The sequence below is a fragment of the Rhinocladiella mackenziei genome (assembly GCF_000835555.1).
Source record: "Rhinocladiella mackenziei CBS 650.93 unplaced genomic scaffold supercont1.2, whole genome shotgun sequence".
In the NCBI taxonomy this organism is placed as follows: domain Eukaryota; kingdom Fungi; phylum Ascomycota; class Eurotiomycetes; order Chaetothyriales; family Herpotrichiellaceae; genus Rhinocladiella; species Rhinocladiella mackenziei.
In genome coordinates, this window is record NW_013550603.1 from 953,978 (window position 1) to 980,334 (window position 26,357).

Genomic DNA, 26,357 nt, shown 5'->3' on the forward strand with positions numbered 1-26,357 from the left:
GTCGTACAAAGTCTCCGCCGGCCCAACTCGGAGGATCATGCCAGCTCTGTTGCTCGACCTGACGACTTTCCTTGTGGCCACCTCAGATAGTCTAGTGCCATCAAGATTTATCGGTTCTTAAACGCACTGCCTAAAGGTGTTGAATGCTACAAGGATTGGTATGCCACCGGATGAACTAGAGGCGAGAAAAATGAAGTGCATTGTCAAGACCGGCATCAAGTCCGAGCCACTACTCCTATAAATACAGAGCTGTCATCACGATAGGATTCAATGGAGTAAACGCAGTCCCTGCTCGGCGGAAACCATCAATGTCCTCGCCTTTATCACCCCAGTATAACGTAACTTGGTCAGCTTGCTCAGAAGCTGCAGTCTCCTGCACCCAAGCAACCTGATCAGCATCCCCGACACCGGGCATCTTGCAGTGCCACACGTCGATCAGATGAATGAGTGTGGGCAGATGTCCGAAAGCGGCAGGTTGTGGTCCATTTGGCCGGTAAAGAGCAAGACGAGTTGCCATAACGGCGAGTAAGAGTAATGTAATTGCCGTGTACAGCACCTGCGGAATGCGGATTTCAATGCCTTCCCACATCAGCCCAAACGCCATACCGAAAATCCAATGGATGAGGCATTTCAAGACAAACAGTGCTACCGTCTGCCAACTCGTGACGGCGGCGTAGATGGCACCGTGCTCCTTGGGGCGAAGGCCGCTGGCCGACGCGGTTTGCCGCCATAGGCTCTCATCGCGTGAAGCCTGAACGAGGAGCTCAACGATATGCAGGGAGAGGGTGATGGCCGATACAAAGGCGCACGTCAACAGGTACTTGCAGACGAACCACGGGCCGAATGAAAAGTAGCTCTGGCCAAGCGAGGTCGGAATCCCAATAAACGCGGTGGTGTCGACATAGTTTGGAATCAGGCTCCAATCATTAGAGAGCGAGCGGGAGAAGGAACCCCAAGCGGGCCCCGTGTCGCGTCGCAACTGATATGCGAGACAGAGGGCGGCAAACCACACAAAGGCCAGAAATGTGACGATCCACACAAGGATGAGGACTCGACGAACTCGAAAATGAGCCTTGAGTAAGGAACCTTGTCGCAATTTGGGAAGAGTTGGCGGCTCACGCAATGAAGTGTCTTGAGCGTCATGGACGCTTAACATGCTCCGGTGCGACAACCGTGACATCCAACCCTGGCTTTGGCAGACAGCCGCGACGTATATCGGATTGGTGGACCAGGTGGGAAATTTATTGACTATCAAAGCCCAGGTAGCAACTGAAGCTTGACCAAGCAATCCAAACCCAAGGAAGATGAGGGCATAACCAGAGACGACGTCGTAAGTGGCATCTGCATTGTTAGAATCGTCGCTCCCATACGTGTAGATCGTCTCGAGGATTACCATCGACCCGCAAGCGTAGGATGAGATTAAAGACCAGGCCCAGAGGAGATTGACCGGCCACCAATGTACGCGGGAACTCGGACAGCTCGTGAACAGTCGCAGGTTGGAGTTGAAGGTCAACTTCCTCGCCGCTAGAAGGGCGAAGCGCAGGCTGGTGGAATGGACCAGGCCAGCGATATCGGACAATGAAGTGACCCAAAAGGCCACAGCTAAGCGCAGAAAAGGACCCAGCGCTTTGTGATGATGCATAGACACGCCGATGGAAGAGTCTGTAATGGCTTGCACGATTGCTCCATATACGATCACTCCAATTCCGGTAAGCCACATCAGGCCCAGTCCGATGGTGCAGACTCGGTATGTCCACAGTCCTGGGTCCGCCGCGTCTAGAACATTGTCCTTTGTCAAAATCAGATCGTCCTCTTCGCGCGTCCGGACAGCTGGATCTGCCGCGTCAATGGGCTGAACATTGCTGTTCACCGTCAACTCCGAGTTTGTCGTTTTGGTGTGTCTCTCGATCTGTACATCCTTCATTCTGCTCAGCGGGCAAAGAGTAGCCACTATACGGCATCCCTGCCCCTCTTCTGGTTTTCTCTGTTTTCTTTTGACAGAGACACACTTCTTGCGGGAAAAGGAAGGTCAGGAAAAAATGCCCAGGAATATTACTGGAAAAAGCAATAAAGACGTTCGAGAGCTTGGAGTCGGCAAAGGAAAGCATACTAGATTCCACATTAGACGTAGCTCTCCTTATCAATTAAAGACGATCCCCCAGCATATGTGTCTTCGTCGGGCGGGCAGTGCAGCCTCGTGGTGTGGGCCTTGGGGCCGTTTCGTGTGGTACCTTGAAACACAGGCCAAGATTAACGGCCCCAAGTCACCTGCTATACACTGAGAACGGATTGACAATACTTCATGCAGAACCCTGCTTCACCGAGATGGATGTGAAGAGACAAATAAAGGTTACTTGCATGAACCCAACAAAGCAACATGGAATACCAAGGAATTTAGCGAGTCTACAAAAACAATCCGGGTTCTCCGTACCTGGATGAAGCTTAAAGGGCCGTAACTCAACTCAGAAGTCGGTGATTCGCGCTTTAGCGTCTCCCCTTGGGGGCTGATCTAATTAGACGAGCTCGATTTCCCACAGGGGGTTGGGGCCGACAGCGCAACTCCACCCTGGTTCGTGAGGCGTAGCGACCATGCATGGACATGGGGATGCCCCATAGCCAGTCGCCACTACAGATTTCCCTAGGACGTTACTGCAGGAATTTGTGGCATAAGGTCCGCAGAGGTTAGCAATATATAATTCAACATTCAACTCTGCGATCCGGAAGTTCATTTGCCGGCAGAAACGAATATCGTACACGAACCGAGTATTTCTCGCCGAATGGAGACTGGGAGGCGTCTCGCGCGAGGAGAACAGGAGCTTGCAGACGTGGTTGAAATGACAGACGGAGACAACGTCGGCCATACTTCTCTACTGTGCTTGCTGGATTCCTATCCAAAGTCATCTGCCAGCCTTGTTATGCCTGATCATGTACCAATCCTGTGAGAAAAGTGGGGTTGGTATAGATCTTGCTGGTCACCCTCAAGTTCTAATCGGTAGCAAATCAATGCCACTGTTCTTCTAGAATGCCTCTTGTAGTTTTCAACCTTGCTCTCCACAAATTGCTCCCTAGAATTCTTCCGCCAATTGTATTTATTGCAATTCTGATGTAGCGTCTTTCTCCCCGAAAGTGGTCCACCAGATGCTCAATTCGCATGTATCGTCATAATGCTGGCTGGGCGTTCCCTTCGCAGTCTGATGATGATAGGGGTGATGCCTGGGGGAATTCAAATACTCCGGTAAGAGCGTCGTGCCCTACACGGATAGAGAAAATAGGTATGAGATCGAAGACGTGGAGCGCAAATACGTCCAGGGGCCAGTTGATATCCCGCCAAATAGCTTCGAAACGCGGAAGAGTTCCAGCAAGGCTCATTTCCTATTGCCTTCCTATTCAACGAAAATGAAAGTCTCGATCTCGAGCAGGGATTACAAGAAACGACAACCATGGCCATGTAGATGGAAACTATACTGGCCTTCCTCTCGATCTCTTTTCAAAGTGATATATCTCCTCAAAACAGCGTTGACGACACTGTGAGTCTACAACCAGTTCAGTATGGGCATCCGATTGACCATCACCAGAGGGCTGCCCCCGATGAACCGGAATTAGTATCCGGCCTTCGAAAAGATACATTTCTCCCTCCCAAGTACAGGAGACCCTTGGGATGCAACTCTCCCATAACAACTACCGGTACCGAGGACCACTCTACATAGCCGTTCGAGCCGGCTATACGGGAGTCGAAGCAGATATCAGGCATTTCCGCGCCGAACTCTACGTCGCCCACACAATCTCAGGTATTCGTCAGAACAGAACGCTTCAAAAGTTTATATCTGGAAACAGCCCCTTATCTTGCTTATCGATCACAGGAATGACCCGGGATATCTGAGAGAGAATGTTCTACTCCTAGCATATTTCCGCGAAAGGAGATATTTTAACGGAATTGCCCTTGTTGGCGGGCCTCCTACTGCCGGGGTGTCAGGTGATGCTCCTTTCAAACATGTGACGGAAAACCCGACATCACCGCGACATATTCTACGACGCACCCACTCGACCTCATGATTTCATTGTCATCAGCCAACACCGTGTCAAAACTCAGAATCCGACACAGACAACTCCTTCCCGTTCTTCTCTGCATACCAATGCCCCTCTCCGTCCTACCAACCCGGTTGTCTATTCCGCCGCAAACTCGTATTTCGCTTCTGTGTTCAATCATCAAATCCATCGGATATCCCTGGCACTCTCGACTGTCACAAGTTCAACTGGACCTTCTGCGGCAACAGTTCCGCAGAGTCCGCACGCGCGGCTTGAGGGTCCGGTATTGGAGCATTCCAGTCTGGCCCGATCGAGGTGCGGAATTACTTGACGTGCACGCGTAAGAGGAGGTGTAGAGTACCTGAGTGTCGACGATATTGATGCCCATGACTCGGGATGATTGGGATCCAAGGAAAGAGGGCTGCAGGTAAGAAGTGGTGGTGACGAACTATTCAGAATATTTTCAACCCTAACCCTATACTAACTCTTTCTCCGCGAGACATCCCTGATCATGTGAATCTTTTCGTCTACACTTTATCCGCCACACTCTGCCCCGTTTGCTCGCCTGGCATCTTAAAGACGATCTTGTGCACCTTCCGGGCCTCAAAGTCCTTGTACGCCTGCGGTGCATCCTCAAGTGACATGGTCTTCCCGCACAAGAATGCGACCTTCTTCTGCTCCTGGACCAGCAACTTAAGTGCATCCTCAAAGATACTCCGGACTGGGCATCTTCCAAATGCCATCGTGACATTCTTACCATAGCAAAGCAGCCCATTCAGCGGAATCATCTCAGTATGCACGCCAATAGAACTGATCTGGCCCCACGGCCTAATCATGTCGAAGGCCAACATGAATGCGTCCGCGTGGCCGACGACCTCGAGCACGACGTCCGCCCCACGTCCGCTGCTGACCGCTTTGATTTTTTCGACCGGGTTGTCGTTCAAGTTGATGGGAATGGCGCCGATCTTCTCGGCCTCGGCCAGACGTTCAGGCACAGAATCGATGGCATACACGGTCTTCACCATCGTGAGTGCACAGGTGATCGCACAAATCCCCACGGGCCCACAGCCGATGACCACGGTGGTGAATTCGTCGCGATCGCGTTGCGAGAGGTTCTTCAGGAACCGGGACGCGGCGAAATAGCCCGTGGGAAAAATGTCGGCCATCAACACGAGCATTTCCTCGGGAATACCTGGAAATACAGGAGCTTCTGTTAGTAACCGAACACCAAAAACGGATAATCAAAGAAGATTAGTCAAATGGATAACACCGTCAGGGAACTGATTGATTCCAACAAAATACGTACCCTGAGGTGTCTTCACACAAGTCGTCCCCGCTAACGGAACCCTGACATACTCCGCCTGGCCGCCATCGATGGTATTGGCCGGGACGGAGTTCCCAAACAATTCGCCTTTGGAACAACGACTCGCCTGGCCACGGACACAGTAGTAGCATTCCTGACAGGCAGTGTAGAAGGGGACAACAACATGGTCTCCGATTTCGAAGTTTTTGACGTCGTCACCCTTTTCGATGATGGTACCGACGAATTCGTGCCCGCAGATGAATTCGGGTGGACATTTGAGATGGCCGCGGTAGAAATGGAGATCGGATCCCTGTTCACAACCGAAAAGAAAGGACAAAAGTTATATATATATTTTTAACAGCCCTCGCCAGGAGCATAACGACAAGTGAAGAGGAACATTGGATGGGTTTGATAGGACTTACGCAAAGCGCGGTTGAGGTCACTTTGAGGATTGCATCGGTTGGCTTTTGGATCTTGGGGTAAGGCCTGTCTTCAACGGCCACCTGCAGCAAGTCAGGAATGGAATGGAAGCCTCTTGAGCAACATTTGATGCTATTAATAAGGGAGACAACAAAGAATGCTTTGCGGCTACATGGTCTGGTATTGTAGAGCTCCTTCGGGTCTACCTACCTTGAAGTCTCCCTTGAGGACAACTGCACGCATAGTTGCTGGAGGCATTTTGGTAGTGGCAAGAGCTCTTTTGTTCCGAATTGTGGTGACGAAGACAAGGAGGATGCGGGTCAAGCAAGCGAGACTCGGGATCCCAGACAGGGTTTATTTAATTATGTGTCTGCCGCGCACGTTCTTCAAACTGCCGGGAAAGCGGGAGCATGTGGAGGGTGCTTTCCCCGCCTCTGCCCCTGCGAAAGCCGCGGTTATAAGAAACGCGGGGGACGAGGCTGAATTCCCCAATTGGGAGTTGGAGATGATATCATCATATTCGTGTTATTATCATTTATGAACAAAAGCCGGCCTTGTCGTCAATGTCCAGATTGTGTCATTTTGTCATGTCAATCGTGATAAGCGGAAAAACATCCCCTCGCCGTTTTCAAAAAATCGTACACGAACCAAATCGCAGGCACAATTCGCACTACCTGTCAAAATCATCATAAGCACTTCCATCATATCGTCTGCTTATACTCCCAGAAATACTACTCAAGTCCACACTCTGCCGGTCTTGAGGATGAAGGAAATCATGTGATTCATTCGACAGCTTCCTGCCCAAGGTCGATGCATATGCCAACGCTTCTTGAGGCAGGTCCGTGGCTTCATAGGAATTATCGCTAACATTTCGTGTCCGTGGTGGCTCCGGTTGGTTGTAATTGGGGTACCGTGCTTGCTGACTGGGGAGTAGAGCACGACCAGTGGCTTGAGACGTGACCTGATTGTAAGTCGCAGCCGCACCCGTCATTTGGTCCCGAGCAGTATTCCTCGGGGAAAGCGACGTAACAAAATCAAAACTCGGGACCGACGCAGGAATGGAGTTTCGGAAAGGATTGCCCTGGTCTTCGTATGGGCTGTCGTTTCCATCGTTCGCAGCATTGGAACCAAAGAGAATCGCAGAAGTCGGGGTCGCTCTAGCTGTGTGAGACGTGGGAGTATTGTCATTGCTACCATTCGGCGAGTAGTCGCTTGGATTGACCAGAGAAAGTCTAGGCGGTCCGCCGGGCGCCAGATCAAGTTGCGAAGCTTGAGGAGTATAGTCACCAAAAAGACGTTCGGGATCTGCATTGGGGTCAAAGAACTTTTCGTCGGTGAGGTAAGGATTCGATTTGTCGTCAGTGTCATCAAAATTGGTGGTGGGCATCTCCACGACACCCTCGGGAAGGGTGTAAGGCCGATCATTGAGGGAAACGCCAGGTTTGTTATCTCCCGATGGGGAAGGGCTATCATACAGCCCGGTCGGGTCGATTTGATAGTGATTTGGTGGCAAACTGAAAGGTAGTTCGGGAACGATGCTTGATCGGCTGGATGTCTGATCTGCTGGTGCACCGGGTTGAGATTCTGAGGCCAGAGAGGCTCTGGTTTGGTCTTGCTGACCGAGACTCTTCCCCACCAGGCTGGTCCTTTTGCGTTCTCCAGGAATGCCTGCATCCTGGGCATCGGGGCCATCGGCATCTCGGATTCCAAATTGGGCGATAGTTCGCAATTTTCGCGTCACCCATGAAGCCAGAATCTTGCCTCGTTGTTTCTCCGACAGTCTGCTTCGGGGGAAGTCGCCTTCGCCGACGAATGCGACAATGTCGACGACTATCTGATGCTCGTGGAGGACGGCATTGACAATGACCGGTACAATGGAAGCCAAGTAGGCTTTTCGGAAGACTTCCACCAGCACCACGACCATTCCGCCGGCCTGAAATACCGCGCTACCACCAGGGGTGATATTCCGGTGACATTTTTCTATGCTGTTCTCAATGTCTATGGGGAAGTGATTGAGACCATGAACCTCGAACGTCTCCCCAATACTTCCCAAGACAAACAAAATCTGCATTTCTACCGGTTGATTTCCGGGCCCAATAGGTCTTGTAACGTTGTGAAGAAACCCCAGATCGCCGGTACGGACATATGTCTGGTTGGGGTCGCCTCCCATGATGCGACCGTTGAATCGTTCCTCATCGAATATTTGCTTAGACATGTAGAAAGACTTTGCACAAGCTTCCGATTGCACCCAGATCTCACCATATTCACCAACATGGCATAATTGGCAGGTCTCAGGGTTCACGATGGCGATACGAGTGGATACAGGGACCATGCCAGAATCCTGGACACACAGAGCAGTGGGGTCTGTGTCGGGATCGACAGGGTAAACAAGACCTCTTCTCAACGCGCGAATGTCGAGCCAAAGTTCGATCGGCTCGATCGACATGTAGCTTCGAGACGCTATCATTGGGTTGAGAACATGTGCATAAATTGTGCTGATCGCAGTCCTTTCGAGTCCGGTTTGAGCAAAATGGAGCCTCGCTTTCGAGAAAAGGTCCAGGCGTGGCCTGGATTCAGTGGCGACCATCAGGTTCTTCAACTCATGCAACGAGAATCCTTTACCCACGACATGGCCCATTGCAAAATCCAACATCTGGCTTGTAGCATAAGTATCTTTGACTTTATACCTGGACAAGGCCAAGAATAGCGAACCAGGATTCTGGGCAAAGTCCAACGGTGAGATCAAATAGGTGGTACTGCCGTTGTACACGCCCATCACAGCCGTGTGCAGAAATCCGATACCAACAGTACTTCTCACGCAGGCGAGAACGGGCTTCGAACTCGTCATTTGGCAAGTTTCTTTCTGGACCTTGCACATCCCCAGAACGGTATCATGGCCCAATTGGACTGAAACTCGGCGCTGGTCAGGCGTCCAGTAAGTCCAGATAATGACTGGGTTGGAAGGAGAGATCCACGAGCGGTTCATTGTGAGGCCGAGATCTCTGCAGCCATGCGATTGCCTCGATGGTTTTGTCGTGTTGTAAACACTGGGGATATGGGTTTTCAGGTACTGTGCAGACTGCTTGAGATGCTGTGAGACGATTTTCTGTTTGAACAGGTGATCAACTTCGGTGTTGCAAAGGACCGCTTTTACGCCCATATCGGCGACAATGTGAAGATACGCCGGAGCATCTTCCGACAGTCTGTTGGCGTCCAGAGGGGCAACCGGAATAGCAATCGCCCCCAGAACCATACATGCGTAAATGGCGAATACGTAATCCTCAGAATGAGTGTACATCAAGATAAGGTGGTCACTCGGTTTCACCTTGACCTTGTTCCGCAGGTATAATGCCACTGCGGCCACTCGTGTGTCAAACTTCTTCCATGTCAGGCCCTTGCCTTCTTTGCCTCTGCCATCGATTGTGCAATAGGCGAGCTCATCGGCTTGTCGCGCCACTCGCCACTGCATGAGATCAAATATGTTGGTAAAATTGCTCAATGCGGTTGAAGTGCGGTCATCGATCACCACTTCTCGGGGATCAACTCCCGACCACTGCGTTTCTTGTTCATAGAGAAGTTCCGTCCGGGCGGCACTCGCGTTCACAGACCAGATGCCTCCGCTGATATCCTCTCCAAATGGTAAGTTTTGGACGGCTCTCTCAACCCCAAATTTGACATGGACGCAGGGCAATGACCCATTATCGAATTCCTTTCGGCAAAGCATGTTTCCGATTTCTCGTCGACCATTTTTGGTCACCCGTGGCAGAATGCCCGGCGCTGTGATCAAGACGCAGTAGACCCTCAGATGATGTTCTTGATACAAAATCTCCATCGTTCTCTCTGCCAGAGAGTCAAGCAAGGCAATATCGAGCTGTCGTGGAGGCCCACCCGAGGATATAGGAGCAGTCGATGCAGATGCAGATTCTAATAGGACGATTGGTAGATGCTCGTCATTGACAAAACAATCGAAAGCAGAGCAGTCGTGAATCTTGGGAATGTTCCTCATGATACTGAGAATAAGGTGCTGAACGAAGAAATAGCGATGTTCCTGCACCGCTAAACCATGTTCGACCCATTCCACCCTTTGTCTCAGCCGATCTTCGTAGAGGCCTAAGACATATATTTTCCCCTCGATCACACAACCGAGCAAGCCAGTGCGGAGAAATTCAGGATCGATGGCCGTTGGCGTCGGATTGCCTTCCTTGAAGCAGAAAGGCCGAGCATGGAAGATGGTTTCGGTATGCTTAGGAAGCGCCCAAAACCCTCCCGAAAGAGAGGGAGAGTCGACCCAGATCTCGCCGATTGAGTTCGGGGTACACAACAGACCCGATTCGGGATCAACCACGGCGAGAGTAGCGTCAGGAATTGGATAGCCAAAAGCTCCACATCTTACGGCATTGGGAAATGAGCTAGCCTTCGCACGCGCCTCGGACCCCGTCGCTAGCACGACGATGTCGTTGGTCTTCAAGGCTTCTTTGTCCAAAAGCACTTCACCAAGGTCCTCCGTTGAACGGACTTTGGAAGGTTTCGTGGTGCCACCTCCGATAAGGCTACTGCCAAAGCCCGATTTGCTGGTAGCATTTTCGTCTTCCTTTCTCTCTTCCACATTGCGGTCATGATCCATCTCGTGGGTGAGCGAGCAGCCCATTCGTTCTTCGCCTCCAAGCCAGTCTCGCATGCTGATGACCATTCCACCATGCTCGGGCAGACATAACATTGGCGCCACAATCTCCCGCGCTCTAGGGTTGCGCAGGGGTTTCAGCCATCGGTCTGCCAGGAGTTCGTGGAACTCAGCATCAACGGTCAAGGTGTCGATCATGCACAATTTGACGCTGCTAAAGTTAGGCTCAAAATTGCGTCGGAAATTCCTCGTCGCCATCGGATCTGCTTGGTAGTTGTAAACCGCTCTTTTTAAGCCGGGGTAATCTGCCACCAGCAAGGTTGTCTTGTATTTGGTAATCAAATTGGCGTAGAGGCCTGCGGTCTCAATCGTCCGTTGGTCGATGTAAATCACCGTATGGCCACCATAGACGTTCAACAAGACTCCCAGGATCATCCCTATACTTTGCCTCGGGTCCAGATAGCTAAGCATAATCTCACCGTGTCTGGAGCCTGTAATCAAATGGCCTTGTTTGTCGCGCAAGGAAGGATTGAATGTGTCTGCCCGGGTATTGCTCGTTGCCGAAGTAATCATTGCACTGAGAGTGGCCATCTGGTGCATGATTGTCTTATGGCTCATGACGACTCCACGAAGATCTCCGGTAGGAGCTGTGGAGAATTCAATATATGCAAGATCGGGCACCACAAGAGGACTCTCCTCGCCCTTTTTCTTTGGGTGGTAAGAACCAAACTCGTTGGTTTTCCACCATTCCACGCCCCGAGGCCAATTGAGTTTGGCCGCCGTGATATCACGTTGGAAGTTCTTTAAGTTCGCCTCCGTCGTCAAGGCTAGGTGTGCTTGGGTGGATGTCAAGACGACATTCAATCTCGCATAGTTCTTCAAGTCATTGATGGGCACCGCAACCACGCCTGCAATGAAACAGCCCAGAAGTGCCACCGCAAATTCAATGATTTCATTCTCAGTGTAAATCAACGCCACGCGATCGCCTTTATACAAGCTGCTTTTATCACGGATAACTTGAGCAACTTTTTCGGCCCGACTGCATAGCTTCTCCCATGTGACCGAGACCAGCTCTTTGCCTTTTTGATCCAAAACCCAGTAGGCTGCTTGCTTTGGATTCGTCTTGGCTCGATGTCGAAGCACTGCAGCAATGTTCTCGAACCCTGACATCTCAATGTGCGAATCGTGAGGGTCACAGATGGCGAAGGGCACTTCCCGAGGTTCCAAGGGCATTTGGTGGATCGCAGCTCCTCCTGTGAGTTCTCCCGCGCCCAAGAGCGGTGGTGCCATTTGCGCTGTTGGAGAAGTCACCTCACTCTGGGAATATCGGTGTAGATTACCTCCATAATTCTCTTGCTGGTCTTCCCGTTGTTGTCCAGCAAAGTCAGAGAAGTAACCTTGTTGAGAATCGAGCATGGTGGAATTGCGCGCGTCCGGGCCAGCATAATTCTGCTGTGTGCCAGGATTGAAGGCGTAGCTCTGGCTCATGAGTGTCTGGGAGCGGGGTTGTTCATTGGCGGTTATAAATGTTTCGTGACGGTTGTCGTGTGAGGATCCCGCGAGCGATCCCTGCGATAGTCCGCCTGCTTCCCGTTCTTGAAATCTTTGGGCGTGGCTCTGCGGAGTGGTACTCCTCTTAGGATCATTTGCATACTCATCCCTGATCATGGAAGCCGGTCGACCCAGGCTGGAATAACCCTCAGTCACTGTACCATTTCTCGACAACCCACTTGTGGATCGACCCGTGAGCGCAGCGAGGGACGCCGCTCTGGAAGCGTCATTGGACGCAGGGTGATCACTGTCGTCAGGGGAATGTATGCGAAGTCCTCGCGTGGGTGGTTGCGATTGGGATTGAGGCTGCACCACTTGCTGGGGGGGGATGAACTGGGACAGGATAAGGGTGCGCCGCTTTTCATATCCTTTCCTTGTAATATCTCCTTCTTCCAGCTCTTCATCCAGCTTGCGCAAAGCGTCTTCCAGCTCCGAATTGATGCCCGACATTCTTGCACTGCTTCATGTACGGCGGGCGTCGCTGCGTGGATTGACCACAGGAAGGAGATCGCGAACTGGGCGAAACAGCCCGGAAGACTGAACACAACGACGGTGAAAATTGGGTGAGAGAAAAACCAGAACTAAGCGAATGACAACAGAAAGCTTGCGAGGTCGTGATGATGGAATGGAACGAACGCTCAAAGAACAACTTTCAGAGTGCCCTGAACCCCGGAAGAGGTGGCACATGTGGGGACGTGATGTTCAAAGCCATCTGTGTCCATTTTCGCTCAAGCGGCAGCCCACCAATTTCAGTGCTGCAAGCTGTTGCAAGATTCTCGATCACCGTCTACAGTACTGTTTGACCATCACAAGAGAGCATTTACACGAGCGCGTCGTATGTGCTGGATAGCGTAGTCACTTGCGTGACGCAAATTTAGTGTATCATTGAAGGTAATGTTGAACGTATCTCTCTATCTGCCTGCCATAACGCCATGACAGAAACTTCAGGCCCTCATACTGGGCTTTATCAGAAATCCATCCTCGCCAGAGCGGTTAAGAGAATATGTCGGCGTTGTGGTACTGTAAAGAGCTGCCACCTTTGATCTTGTGGTATCCCGAAAACATCACCTTCTGGAATCATCAGTCGCAACAAGATCCCTTCATTGGGGTGACCTCCTCCGTCCGAGTCCCTCCTGGGCATCATCCGCGAAACGCCCTGGCAACTACTCCATCGCTGGAGAATCATGTCGCTTTGGATATAAACATTAGACGGGCCTTGGGCCGTATCAAGTCTAACAAGGAGAGCTGAAAGTTTCAAAAATGCCCGAAATGCAGAAATCCTGGATTGAGGAATGAAGACATGTAGCACAAAAGGCCCACCGTTCCCCGTGGTATAGTGCTGATGAGAGATGAGAAACGGATGTTCCCACTGGTTTCGGAAAGTTGTATTTGCGATCGCCAAGCGGCCGGTGAGAACATTGGGGTGGTCAGGGCTGAATCTGAGAACCTGCCCCCCCCCCTCTGGCTGTGACCGTTCTGGTGTTCGTGCAGCCCCAATCGAGGCACGCATCACTCTGATTGACTTTCCAGCAGTGCGTAAACGGGAGCTTTGAGCTTCTCTCGACCTTTGAGGAAGGTAAGCTCGATGATAAAGATGTAGCCAAGTAGAGTTCCTCCACATTTTTCGACCAGAGTTCCAGCCGCTGACGCAGAACCGCCAGTTGCGATCAAATCGTCGACGACAAGGACTTTCTGACCAGGATGAATCGCGTCAGTCTGCATGGCAAACGTATCGGTGCCATATTCTTTTTCATATTCTGCGGTTTCGATTTTGCCGGGGAGCTTGCCCACTTTCCTAACTGGGACGAACCCGGCTCCGAGTCGCAACGCCAGAGTTGGTCCGAAGAGAAAACCTCTCGCATCGAGACCGACAATCACATCGGGGATGTTATCGGGCCCGAAAATTTCGAGGATTTGTAGTTCGTACGCTCGGATGAGGTCCTGGTGCAGAGCGTGTGATGCAAAGAGAGGGAGGATATCTTCGAATACGATGCCCTTCTATACGAACATTGTCGGTGAGAATAATTTTATTTTCAGAAGTCTTTCGGACGTACCTTCGGAAAATCTGGATACGTTTTCAGTCCAGATTTAAGTCGAGCTTTCAATTCCGGCAACGCTTCAGCACCGGAGAGTTGGGTGGCTAAGATTGTTAGCCAGGCTGAATAGTTCAAGCGGCAAGGCTCAACATACAGGAGGGGGTGGCATGGGACTCTGATCGCGCGGTGCCATAGTTGGTATCAGTATTTTCTGGAGTCATGCTGAGAGGAAACAGTCGAGGAGGCAGGAGGGTAGACAGGATAAATATGGAACGAAAAAAAAAATGATGACAACAAAGAGCCGTTGCCCAAGACGAACAGCGCAGGACGAATCAGTCGTGCATGCAAGGGCGTCCACATTTCGGGAGGGATCTGGTGGGAAGCTGGTGCTTCTAGGCTCGGGACATGCGGCGCCATTCCAGAGTTTGCCTGTGGCCTCCGAGTATCCCAGCAGCGAGTCAACCACCGCAGCGACAGAGGTTCGGTTGCATGTGTTATGTTACAAAGGGAGTCAGCCTGCACGACCGGAATACTCCCAGTAGATTTCGACCTGGCTTGACATGGATTGCACCCGACCGGCGCCTGGTGGGCAAGCCCTTCTCTTTTTGGGCTTCCAGCCGACAGCGGTGTGAAACCAGAAGCGATCCACTCGGCAGCTTGATCAAGGTTCAATAAAAACGAGACAAGTTGACTAAAGAGGTCGTGACATGTGTAGCTGATAAAACTTACCCGATCCACGATTAGAGCACTAGAAGAGGGGCGGCTTCGTTGTCCCGATTGAGACCACAAGGCGCCGTACGCCGCAGACCCCTAAGGCCAGAAGTGGGATGTTTGACGATAACAGTCATGATAATGAACGAGGGCGTGGGCGCCGGCGTATGGTTCGTTAGCATTCAGGATTGGTTGGCGAGTTTTTGTTCGAGAGCCAAAAAAAAGTTTTTGGGTTGTTCTGACAAGCTGGCGGATCCGGGTGGAGCAATGAATGTGTGGCTGACGGCCCCTGCAACTTTGATACCAAATGTCCATCCGTGAGAGGAAGCAGCATTCGAAAGCGCATACGGTATGTGCCCTGAGATCGGATCCCTGAGCAAGAAATCCAAATGTCATGTCATCCCTTCTGTCTTGGATTCGTGTCTCGTCTCCGCCAGCCTGCAGGACGATGGGGGTTCTCAAGGAGGACTAGATACAAGCTGGCAAAGCACATTTTGATTCGTTCACTCTGAGCCATTTTCTTCCCACACGTCTTGAGCGACAAGCCACCACGATCCTTTTCGATCACCTCAGCTTGGCCCGCAGCCCTGAGGCTCGGAGGGTTTCGCTGCTTGCCGGCTGGTCCTGTAAGAGGGTATGTTCTGGATGGGAGGATCAGCCATCGCGTACATCGACGATCATTTTGTGATCTACATTTTTCGGCACACTTCAATCGCATCTCTCGAGCCTAGATCCTAGGGTCTTGCCTGATTTCAAACAATGCGAAAGGAGCCCTGCATCGCAACGCCGACATTCCTGTGGCTCATTGCGAGAGCCGATGTCTCAAGTAGCGGTGACAACAATGCCATTGTTACCAAGGATGTTGTCATGGAGCTACTGCGAGCCACTTTTCCTAAACGGTATCCTAAAAGTATTCGTCACACTTTGTAGGCCAAGGAGACATGCTTCTAAAAAGATTTATATAAATGGATCTGGGACTCGGTTCGCCATAGAGTCCACCGAGTCTGACCTCGTCTATCGTTTCGGCCAGTTGTGGGATCGTGGTGTCAAATCACTCAACCACGTTACTGTCATGATTCAATGTTCGTTGTCAGGTCCACCGCGCCAATCAGATGTCGGCGGTCTGAGGTACATGTCCAATTCATTCGCGCAAAATTTGAAAGGAAAAATGCCGAATCTACTTCGTTCAAAGATCCAATCACTCCAAGCATGCACCACTTTCTTGTAGTTTCCGATCCGTCGAAGATATGCGTGGGGGGTGGATTGGACGAACTTTTATATCGAATGATTGGCCTCGTTTCCATTTTTTTCTACTTTGCTCTGTCGTTCGAGTATGCGACAATGAAATTGATATCGATGTGATTTTCAGAAACCCCGTTCAAGTCGGAGATCAGTGATGATTGGCACGGGAGCACTCTCATCAAGATACCGTCATCATTACCAAGCCCAGTGGGTGGGGATCGATGTTTGAGGACCATTTAGCTTTTGTTGTAACCTTGATGATATCAAAGGCACCAGACATCGCAGGGCATTGCGTAGCGTATAGAGGGGTTGCGGTAGATACCGGCGACGATACTACCAGGGGGTATACTGACTCCAGCCTGTAGGATAGGAGGGAAGTTTCCCCTGCATTTCGTGGTCCTCGTTTTCTTCCGTTGGATACTGTTTTGCCGGCTAATTGTGTGTAAGGGTTGGGGGTTATTGTAGAACAATTATCCGGTGCCGCGACCTGTAGTATTGTAATCAAAGATGAAATATCACGACATGCTGTGGACTGACTGTGCAATATCACGACAAAAATGCGAGGCAGCGTTCCGGCAACTAGAGGCCTAGCACTGAGCCAGCGTGGGCGGTGGAGCAACAATTGCTGGACAAAAAAGGATTTGCAGATGGACGATTTCCAGAAGGATTCCCTTTCTGGAAGTCCCGGCGGTGGGCAAAAATATCATTCTGCCACCTCCATATCAACCACGAGAATGACAATGATTTGTGGTCTTGTGCCAACATGCTACTGATCTTATAGATTCATTTCTGCAATGGTCAAATCAGTTCAAGAGGACGATTTCGTCCTAACCATCTCGGACAATGAAGACCTACCACTTAGTGAGCCCGGCTCGAGCGATTCGGAGGTTCTCCAACCCGCCAACGGCACAAAACGAAAACGAGCAAAACTCTCAAGGGGAACCATTTCCAAGAACAAGAGACAGGAAAAATCGCAGAAAGGAAATAACAACCGAATACATGAAGCAGCCCAAGCTGAATCGGAGAGCGAAGCAGACGAAGGTGTTCAAGATGGTGCGATCGACCCAGATTTCGAATTTGACATTGGAGGAGACGTAGTCTTGGAAGATCTACAAGAATTCGATGGCTGGGGCCGAGGATACACAACAAAGAAAACCAGCGAATCGAACAGAAAGGGCGTGGAAATTGACGAAATCATTGCCCGTCGAGCAACAAAGTCACAAAAGGCCACACTGAATACCTCTGAGAGGCAAAATCAGGAAGAAGATTTCGACACAGATCATAAAGATGGTGCTCCTGACGACGAAGAAGACGCAGAGATGCTGGATTTCGAAGACGACGAACTCTTGGCACCAGATACCTTTGGCGCAGGCGCCGAATCGGAGAATGAGGACTCTGGATTAGTCAACGAGGAAGAGGTGGATGATGACGAGGACAAGGATGAAGATGCGTCTGGAAGTGACTCTATTGCATCCCCAACCGCTCATCCAGACGACTTGGCTTCTGAAAAGTCCGACGCCGAGTCACAACCCTCGAGCTCGGATCCGGAAGAGCAGGTGAAGAGAGCCGCATTTTTTGCTCCAGAAGACAAACTGAAGAAGAAAGACGTAAAATTCGCATCCTCATTCCAGCAATTCTCTCTGTCGCGACCCGTATTGCGTGGCCTGGCCGCACTATCTTTCACCACCCCTACGCCTATCCAAGTCCGAGCTATTCCCGTTGCTTTGCAAGGCTTAGATGTGGTTGGATCCGCGGTGACAGGTTCAGGCAAGACTGCAGCGTTCCTCCTCCCAATCCTCGAGCGTCTAGTCTATCGACCAAGAAAAATACCAACAACTCGTGTGGCTATTCTAATGCCGACTCGTGAATTGGCTGTTCAGTGTTACAATGTCGCCACTGCTCTCGCCCGGTTCACAGATATAACCTTTGCTCAAGTCGTTGGTGGGTTTTCGCTACGAGAGCAAGAGACTATTCTCAAGAAGCGCCCAGACGTGGTCATTGCGACGCCTGGTAGGTTTATTGACCACATGCGCAATTCGGCAAGTTTTGCGGTGGAAAATATTGAGATTCTGGTGCTTGACGAAGCAGATCGGATGTTGGAAACCGGATTCGAAGACGAACTGAATGAGATTCTGAAGACAATCCCCAAAGGTCGACAAACCATGCTCTTCTCTGCCACCATGACCGACAGTGTTGACAAGCTGGTACGTGTTGGAATGAACCGTCCTGTGCGCCTATCCGTCGACGCAAAGAAGCGTACGACCGCCGGGCTGGTCCAAGAATTCGTCCGGCTCCGACCAGGCCGAGAATCCATGCGACTGGCGACCCTCTGCGTCCTTTGCAGAAATACATTTACGGAGAGAACAATCATTTTCTTTCGGCAGAAGAAAGAAGCACACCGCGTGCGCATTGTGTTCGGCCTGCTAGGTCTCCAAGCCGGCGAACTCCACGGCAGTATGACGCAAGAACAGCGCATCAGCGCAGTAAACGCATTCCGCGAGGGTAAAACAACTCATCTCCTCGCTACGGACCTGGCAAGTCGAGGTCTCGATATCAAAAATGTCATGACAGTCATCAACTACGAAGCACCACAGACGCACGAAATCTACCTACATCGTGTCGGCCGAACGGCTCGTGCCGGCCGGTCTGGTCGAGCGTGCACAATTGCCGCCGAACCAGACCGCAAGATCGTAAAGGCAGTTGTGAAAAGCGCCCGTCAGCAGAGTGCCAAAGTGGCGTCACGTGTGATGGACGTCAGGGATGTCGACGCCATGCACGCGCAAGTCGAGGCTCTGGCGACCGACATCGACGAAATTCTGCAAGAGGAGAAGGAAGAGAAACAACTCGCGCAGACAGAAGCGCAGCTCACACGCGGCGAGAATCTTGTCAAGCACGAAACGGAGATCATGTCGAGGCCGAAGCGAACGTGGTTCGAGACCGAGAAGGAAAAGCGCGATGCTAAAGCACGAGGCCGTCTGGAACTGAACGGTCCCAATGGCATCGTCAAGGTGAAGACGGAGAAGAAGAAATTGAGCAATAAAATTAAGAAGCGATTGGATGATCGCAGAGAGAGGGCAGAGGCGAAAATGTGGCGGAAGGGCAAGAGCAGTGCGGGTGCTGTGAAGAGGGAAAGAAAGCAGCAGAAGAGCAAGCAGAAACAGAAACCAAAAGAAAAGAAGAGATAGCCAGATAACCAGATAAATGGAGAATGAATATGAATGTGTGCCGCCTAGATTTGATCTCTTACAATGACAATAATATTAATGTATAAGGGGCAGAAGACGGAAAGTTTATATTCCACCCCGATGTCAGGGCATTCGGAACCCGACTGGGTTTGAGCGGCGTTGAAGGTTCTAGTATTATTGTTCACCTCACCATATTGAAGGGCTCGATCTCAGAAGTATATGTGATCTCGCGCCGTACATGTGTATTATGTCATTGTGTCCCCATGTCAACAAAATGCTCTTAATGTCGCCCCTCTATTCTTCTTGCAATGTGAGACTGGCTTCCTCCACAGTTCCGTAGGCATCAGAGGTCATTTGAAACCTGTCGGCTTTAACTTGCCTTGCTTGATTAAGTCGTCCACCTTCGGCGGTAATACGGGTCCGTTTCGATCATTCCGCTTGTAGAAATCTGCTACTATTTGCGCTGTTCGCGCTGGTTGATCCTCTTGGATGAAATGACCCGCCTCTGGGAATACTTGGAGTTGATATTTGCCTGTCAAAGTCAGAAAGGAAAGAGGTCGGCTGTAGAATAAGCTGGACTTGCCCTGCATCTGCCCGATCATCAGCTCCTTGTCAAGTCTGTCCGTGCCAGCAAGGAGGAGAAGTTTCCCTCCACGAGACTCTAGGAATTTCTTCGATAGACCAACAAACCAACCCTTCCAAAATGGTTTCGTTGCTGCCAAGTCAGTCCGCCATAACCATTTGTCTTTGGATTTCGACTCGATAAGAAGAGATGGTACGGAGACTTTGGCGGACGTATTGTTACGAATGGTCCGAGACTTAGTATGCCACTCGATCCCGGACGTGAGGGATGGAAAGGATTTCGGTCTCGTAGAGAGATAGGTGTCCATGCTCAGTAGTGCGTCCATGGCTGAGCCCTCGACAACATCCAGGACGCCATATGCCAGTAGTGAATTGCCCAAGAGTCTTTCATGAGCCACTTCGGTAACAACAGCGCCTCCAAGACTGTGACCAATAAGCACGATATCGGGTAGAGCCGCCCACCTCAGTTGTGTCTTGACAGTGTTGACGACAAAGGCTAGATCCTCTGCTAAAGTTGTCAAGCTCAGGTCCTGTGATGAAGGTATGCTTCCAGAAGAAGTGGTCGTGGTGGTTTGGCCGTGACTTCTAGCGTCCAATGAAAGAACGCCGGCATTGGGGAGAAGTTTCAAAAGCTCTGTAGCAAAAACAGCAAAGGACAAGCCCGAAGACCCAGCGCCATGATGCGTAACGATCAGGGGACCGGAAGAAGAGGGTGGCGTTAGATAGACGTGATGCTTTATGGTCTCCGAGGGCGTCTTGTGTTCCAAAAACAGATCCTGGGCAAAGAATTCCTCCCATGGGAGCGGCGCCGAGCGGCCTCTGATATTAGAGCTTTAAAAGCACGAGATGTCAGCGCAAGAGGCAGAAAATGGGGTAGGGTCATCGGTACCCTTTGGGTTTCTCAAACAGATTTCTACTGGGTGATGGGACTACGGTGCCAGCCGAGGACGTCGAAGAAGCAGAAGATGATGAATCATTAGGAGATCCAGGTCGAAGGTCGGGTAATTCATCGTGGTGATCGTCCCGATCATCAAACATAGAGGGGGGTTCGGGAGGTGGTCGGGATAAATGAGCTCTGGCAAAAGATCGTTGAAGATCACTCATGGTAAGTGATCAATCGGGCTGAGATGGGGTAGGGAGTACAAGGCTGTCGAATTGGGGAGTAGAAAGAGAGGATGTTTTTGGTGCTCGGTACGTAGAATAGGGAATCATGTGGCTCGTAAGGTTTGGTTTCAATGCCGTGGAGATGTCCTCAGACATGGGCATGGGATGGTGTCGTTGATCAATGGATAAGTAATTAGTTAAACCCTGGCCTAGATCATCGGTAGGGGTTATCGAAGGCCTGTCTCCAGGTATTTGGGTATTGTCCTGGCCCTCGGCTTACCTACCACGTTATCCTGCCGCTTGCTAATTTTTTTCCCCCTCTTTTTTTCCAAACGACCTTGGATGAAATCACATGTGCATTGGAAGGCAAACCGTGAGCCTGATGTCGGTCCAGATCGTGCTCTGTCCTGTGATGTGCCCAGTGATGCCCTTGCGCCTATCTTTCCCATCCCTAACGACATCGTAGCCATGTAAGGTTTTCCAATGACGTCGTGAACCATTCTCCCGTTTAGCAATCATCACCTTGTTCCCTGCTAATCCCATTTCTTTGCTACCCTGGCCTCTCTGGAAGAGTTCCATCAAGAAAAGATCTCACAAATTTTTGAAGATTGCCACTTCCCCTTCCACCGTTTCGCAACTATTCGCAGCTACGGAGCTGTGTGTACCTGCTCTGCCTGAGTACCGAACGCCTTGACCGACATGGTGTCACTTTGGGGGAGCAATAAGAAAGACAATGGTCATGAACCTGAGGACCAAAGGGCTCCTTCACACAGTCAACCGAACAGACCGTTTGAGAGCGTTAATGAACAGACTAGGCTGCTATATGGTCATGATCAAGGCCCTGGGTACCTTAGTCCTGATGATCCAGCGGTAAGATTTCCACTGATACAACCCCCTCCCAGGCTAATTGGCCTCTAGGTATCTCCCTACAACCTCTGGAGCGTCCGAGCTCTACGATGGCTCGAAGTTCTCTTCCTCATGATCACCTGCCTGTGGTGGGTGCTACTACTCATCTCTATCTTCGCCAGCCCTCCTCGTCTGCATTCAAGAGGTTCGGGCTTCTTTGATGTCGCCTATACCACTCTCACAATTGGCAACGTTTTGACGGCCCTCCTATTCTTCTCTACCCCTTCAACTCCAATGAGCATCTTGAGCATGGCCATCTCTGCGCTCCTCCTTATCGACATGGTCATCATCCTCGCCGTTCCTCGCCTCAGAGTTGAAGAAGGTTGGATTGGCGTCGTATCCGTGGTTTGGGCTGCTTTCATCGGCTTCTACAACGTTATGACAAACAGGGCCGTGAGATGGGGCAAAGCTGAGGAGGAAGAACGCCTGACCGGGCGCCAGGAGACACGTCGTCCTCTACGAGAATGGTGCGCCGTCTTCACTGCGACCATCTTGATGATGATTTACGTCCTCATCACTACCCTGCTCACCGCAACTCTCGTTTTGCGGTCAAGGGATGCCACCTTGGAAGCTCCCGGCAAGAGATACCTGGTAGACGGCGAGAAGTACAAAGTACACTTGGCATGCATGGGTAATCAGACCTATGGTCCAGATGGCAAGGCCCATCCGACCGTTCTGCTTGAGGGAGGATATATGCCGGTGGAAGAAACTTTTGCGGTTTGGGTGCATGATGCCTACAAGAATGGCACAATTGATCGCTATTGCTACTGGGATCGACCGGGTTTGGCATGGTCCGACAATGCGCCATCCCCGCATTCTGCTGGGATGTCTGCCGACGCGATTTCTGAAGCTCTGGCGATTGCGGGTGAGGAGGGTCCTTGGATTCTCGTCTCCGCCGGCATCGGCAGCGTTTACAGTCGAGTTTTCTCCGCCAGACATCCCCGCGCTATCTCCGGTATGATGATCATCGACGGTCTTCACGAAGATCTCCTCTATAGAACTGCCAATCCTGGCCGAGGATTCGTGTTGTGGGGACGTGGTATCATCTCTCCCTTAGGTCTGGATCGGTTGGCCGGGGCTCTCTTCAGAGGTCGCACTAAAGAAGACCGGGTCTTCGGCAAGTCATCCTATCAGGGAGGCAAATTCATCAAGAACAAACTGCAGGAGAACCTGGTTGCCGATTCACTGACGAAGAATGAAGTCGCTAGTGCCCGAAATATCCAAGACCGCAAAGTCCCTCTGGTGGTGGTCACCTCCGGAGTCCATCTCAAGCAAGACAAGGAATGGGAGCGAAAGCAGGAAGATTTGACTAACGTCACCGAAAATTTACTGGCTTGGGACATTGTCAAAGGAGCGCCAGCAGAAGAGGTTTGGCGGTCGCCTGAGGGTCGCAGGATATTGGAGAAGAGGTTGGCAGAGCTGTACAAGATCTGCTTTGATTTTGACTGGCAGGAGGCAATGGCCTGATTTTGACATTATTTGAGCAAAGGACATGTGTGAGCAATCGGGGGCGTTCTGGATGCAAATATACAACTCTTATTGAGCAGCACATGACAGGCGTATTGGCTTACATCATCCCTTGTACATCCTTCATAATGCAGCGATACTCAATTTTACTGTATTCAACGAGGCGCTTCGTATATTACTGATATCTGGCATTTTGACTTCTACAAAAGAGGAAAGTAATGCGGGATGAAGTGACGCAACAATCGGCGCCTGGCCGTGGCAGCGGGTTGAAGACTTGCAAGCGCGGATAGCGACCCGGAAAGGCTGTTTGATGCCCAACCATGTGGAATCAACAGCCTCGTTCAGAAGTCAGGTACCTGGCCACACAAATCACATTCATAGAACCCTCGAGTCTATCCTATTTGTGACTCTCGCTCTCCAAACCTCGCCATCATCTTCTTCTGATTTCCCTCGCATAATCACACTCCTTGCCTTGTCCTTTAGAATCCGTCATTTCCCTCTTCCTGTCATCTCTTCATCGACATATCCACCACTCTCAAGATGTTATTACGATTCGAATCAAAATGGGGACAATTTCGGCTGAATGTCGAGCCTAGCCAACAGTTCTCCTCTCTCACTAGCAAAGTAAGGGTGCCCTACTGCTGGACAAGCCGAAGACTGATCAGGTCACAGATCCTTGACAACCTCCCTCCCAACACTGATGCCTCCTCCATAATCCTAAGCAATAAACCTGTCAGCTCAAAACCAGATCCTGGGCGAGAGAGGCGGTTGGTTGATCTTCCAGGCATTGAGTTGCAACAAGTTGGGTTGAAGTGCGTACCTCTTAAAATTAAAAACCGTTGCAAGGATACTTTTGACTGACGCTTCTTGGTAGACATGGCGACAAGCTATTCATTGGATACTCCGAGCTTGAGAACTTGTCCAACGGTCACACAAACGGCGATGTCTCTTCCGCACCTCGAAGACTTAATGGAACGATCGCCCTCCCGGAACCCAGTGCTCCTGCGACTGCACCGACGGTTACCTCGCCAACATTAATACGGAATCCCTGGGAAGTCGTAAAACAGTCTGCCCTCGATGACCGATTAGACAAAAAAGATGGGAAGATATCACGACCGCGAGATCAAAAAATGTGTCGGCACGGTGCGAAAGGCATGTGTGACTATTGCCAGCCTTTGGAACCATATGACAAGAAATATCTGGATGAGAAGAAAATCAAACATCTCTCCTTTCACGGCTATCTGCGCAAAATCAACACTGCCACCAACAAGCCGGAATTGAAAAGCTCCTATATGCCCCCACTGACAGAGCCTTATTACCGAGTGAAGAAAAACTGTCCCTCTGGTCACCCTCCCTGGCCCGAAGGTATATGTACAAAATGCCAGCCCAGCGCCATTACACTCCAGCCACAGGAATTCCGCATGGTTGATCACGTCGAATTTGCTTCGGCTGACATGGTGGACAAATTGATCGATTTCTGGCGAAAGTCCGGCAGCCAACGTCTAGGATATCTGTATGGTCGATACGAAGAGTATACAGAAGTTCCTCTAGGTGTGAAAGCCGTGGTTGAAGCTATTTATGAGCCTCCTCAAGTGTGCGAAGTTGATGGGCTCACTTTACTAGAGTGGACAAATGAGAAAGACGTGGACGAGGTGGCAATGTTGTGCGGACTTGAACGTGTTGGCGTCATTTTTACGGATCTGATGCCCCCAGAAGACGAAGAAGGGCAGGCGGTTTGCAAACGACACATCGACTCTTATTTCCTATCCTCTCTTGAAATTGCATTTGCAGCACGACTTCAGGCCCAATATCCTAAGCCGTCAAAATGGAGCGACACGGGAAGATTTGGTTCGAATTTCGTGACCTGTGTGGTTACCGGAGACGAAGATGAAACGATTACCATCAACGCTTATCAAGCCTCCAACGCAGCCGTGGAAATGGTTCGAGCGGACATTGTGGAGCCTTCCGCCGATCCCACTGTGATGCTGGTGCAATCTGGACACGACGAAGGCACAGGAACAAGGAGTCGTTACATCCCCGAGGTGTTCTATCGCCGGATCAACGAATATGGCGCAGACGTACAGGAAAATGCGAATCCTGAATTCCCCGTGGAATATTTGTTGGTGTCACTGACAGCTGGAATGCCCATCAAACCAAATCCTCTCTTCAGAAATGGCAAGTTCCCCATTGAGAACAGGGAAGCAGTGGCGGAAGGACAAGACCCTAGAGACGTGGCCAAACAACTCCGTTCGTCACCATCAGTGGGGTCAGTCTCGGACTTCCACTTGTTATGCTTCCTGCACAAGATGGAGGTATTCAGCCAGGTAAGTTGAATGATCCCGTGGCATTCCACATCTAACCTGATCCTAGGAAGAAGAACGGCTTCTGTGCAATGTTGCGACCAAGCGGGACCAAGTCGACGCAATTCATCTGACGGATTCTTCGGGATGGGGAACATTGATGGCGATACTCGAATCATACGGTGAGCGGCCCCTGAAACGTCCATGGCCCTTGGAAACGGAGGACGAATCATTCAATCCCGGCAGTCCATCAGAAAATCTGGCTAAGCGATTCAAACAGGCGGCTAGCCTCGAGCGCTGGGAGTAAACACCAGAGCACGCGCGACGACGTTTTTGGAGAGATGGGGGAGTAAGGACGAATTGAGTCCCCCATACTCCTTGCATAGCGAATGGGGGCTCTCTGGAATGCCGAAATGATTTGCATTGGGAGCAAGTAGGGACAGGCTGGACCAAGTCGATCGAGCCAACCAAGGAAATTCCGGGAGTGGACGGAAGGAAAGACTTGAGTGTCGAATCCCCGTGAAGAATGGCAGCGAAGATGTGGGCGTTTTGGTCTGGAGGTGATGCAGCCGGGGCGGGGGGGGGAAGGATGGCGTTGAAGGTGCTTCAAAACGATGCAGAATCCTAGAACAGTTATCAGTGGGAGCCCTCGAAGGGGGATCGACGCAACAAGGGCGTTGATCGACAGAAGCGAGCTCCGGAAGAGGTGACGAAATGGACAGATCCCCGACAGGCTCCAATTCAGCAATGCATTATTTCGTTGTTGGCCAAAGTACCGAAAGTTTGAAGTGAGTGAAATGATAGATGTCATGGCCGGCTGCGCCGGAGAGAGGTAGGAATCAAATATCCACCCATTCAGGCCAATCGAGTGCAGTTTGGTAGAGAATGTAATTTCTGAATGAG

At 50.9% G+C, this 26,357-nt stretch overlaps 8 protein-coding genes across 8 annotated transcripts; 3 read left to right on the top strand and 5 right to left on the bottom strand.

Annotated features, from left to right (window-relative positions):
- Positions 1-235: 235 nt before the first annotated feature.
- On the bottom strand, positions 236-1,924 carry Z518_02159 (uncharacterized protein; the record flags this gene model as incomplete). Its single annotated transcript, XM_013419188.1, has 1 exon — positions 236-1,924. The coding sequence occupies one exon, from the start codon at positions 1,922-1,924 to the stop codon at positions 236-238; it is 1,689 nt and encodes a 562-aa protein (XP_013274642.1).
- Positions 1,925-4,553: 2,629 nt separating this feature from the next.
- On the bottom strand, positions 4,554-6,007 carry Z518_02160 (uncharacterized protein; the record flags this gene model as incomplete). The annotated part of the gene is made up of 4 exons (XM_013419189.1): positions 4,554-5,218; positions 5,333-5,639; positions 5,752-5,832; positions 5,960-6,007. The coding sequence occupies 4 exons, from the start codon at positions 6,005-6,007 to the stop codon at positions 4,554-4,556; spliced, it is 1,101 nt and encodes a 366-aa protein (XP_013274643.1).
- Positions 6,008-6,419: 412 nt separating this feature from the next.
- Positions 6,420-12,371, bottom strand: Z518_02161 (uncharacterized protein; the record flags this gene model as incomplete). Its single annotated transcript, XM_013419190.1, has 1 exon — positions 6,420-12,371. One exon carries the CDS (start codon positions 12,369-12,371, stop codon positions 6,420-6,422), a length of 5,952 nt encoding a protein of 1,983 aa, XP_013274644.1.
- Positions 12,372-13,430: 1,059 nt separating this feature from the next.
- On the bottom strand, positions 13,431-14,178 carry Z518_02162 (adenine phosphoribosyltransferase; the record flags this gene model as incomplete). The annotated part of the gene is made up of 3 exons (XM_013419191.1): positions 13,431-13,919; positions 13,976-14,061; positions 14,112-14,178. The coding sequence occupies 3 exons, from the start codon at positions 14,176-14,178 to the stop codon at positions 13,431-13,433; spliced, it is 642 nt and encodes a 213-aa protein (XP_013274645.1).
- Positions 14,179-16,704: 2,526 nt separating this feature from the next.
- Z518_02163 (uncharacterized protein) lies at positions 16,705-19,095 on the top strand (the record flags this gene model as incomplete). The annotated part of the gene is made up of 1 exon (XM_013419192.1): positions 16,705-19,095. One exon carries the CDS (start codon positions 16,705-16,707, stop codon positions 19,093-19,095), a length of 2,391 nt encoding a protein of 796 aa, XP_013274646.1.
- A 350-nt stretch (positions 19,096-19,445) lies between these two features.
- Positions 19,446-20,781, bottom strand: Z518_02164 (uncharacterized protein; the record flags this gene model as incomplete). The annotated part of the gene is made up of 2 exons (XM_013419193.1): positions 19,446-20,508; positions 20,567-20,781. 2 exons carry the CDS (start codon positions 20,779-20,781, stop codon positions 19,446-19,448), a joined length of 1,278 nt encoding a protein of 425 aa, XP_013274647.1.
- A 699-nt stretch (positions 20,782-21,480) lies between these two features.
- Positions 21,481-23,154, top strand: Z518_02165 (uncharacterized protein; the record flags this gene model as incomplete). Its single annotated transcript, XM_013419194.1, has 2 exons — positions 21,481-21,651; positions 21,700-23,154. 2 exons carry the CDS (start codon positions 21,481-21,483, stop codon positions 23,152-23,154), a joined length of 1,626 nt encoding a protein of 541 aa, XP_013274648.1.
- A 540-nt stretch (positions 23,155-23,694) lies between these two features.
- Positions 23,695-25,761, top strand: Z518_02166 (uncharacterized protein; the record flags this gene model as incomplete). The annotated part of the gene is made up of 4 exons (XM_013419195.1): positions 23,695-23,778; positions 23,827-23,966; positions 24,029-25,478; positions 25,525-25,761. The coding sequence occupies 4 exons, from the start codon at positions 23,695-23,697 to the stop codon at positions 25,759-25,761; spliced, it is 1,911 nt and encodes a 636-aa protein (XP_013274649.1).
- Between the last annotated feature and the right edge of the window lie 596 nt (positions 25,762-26,357).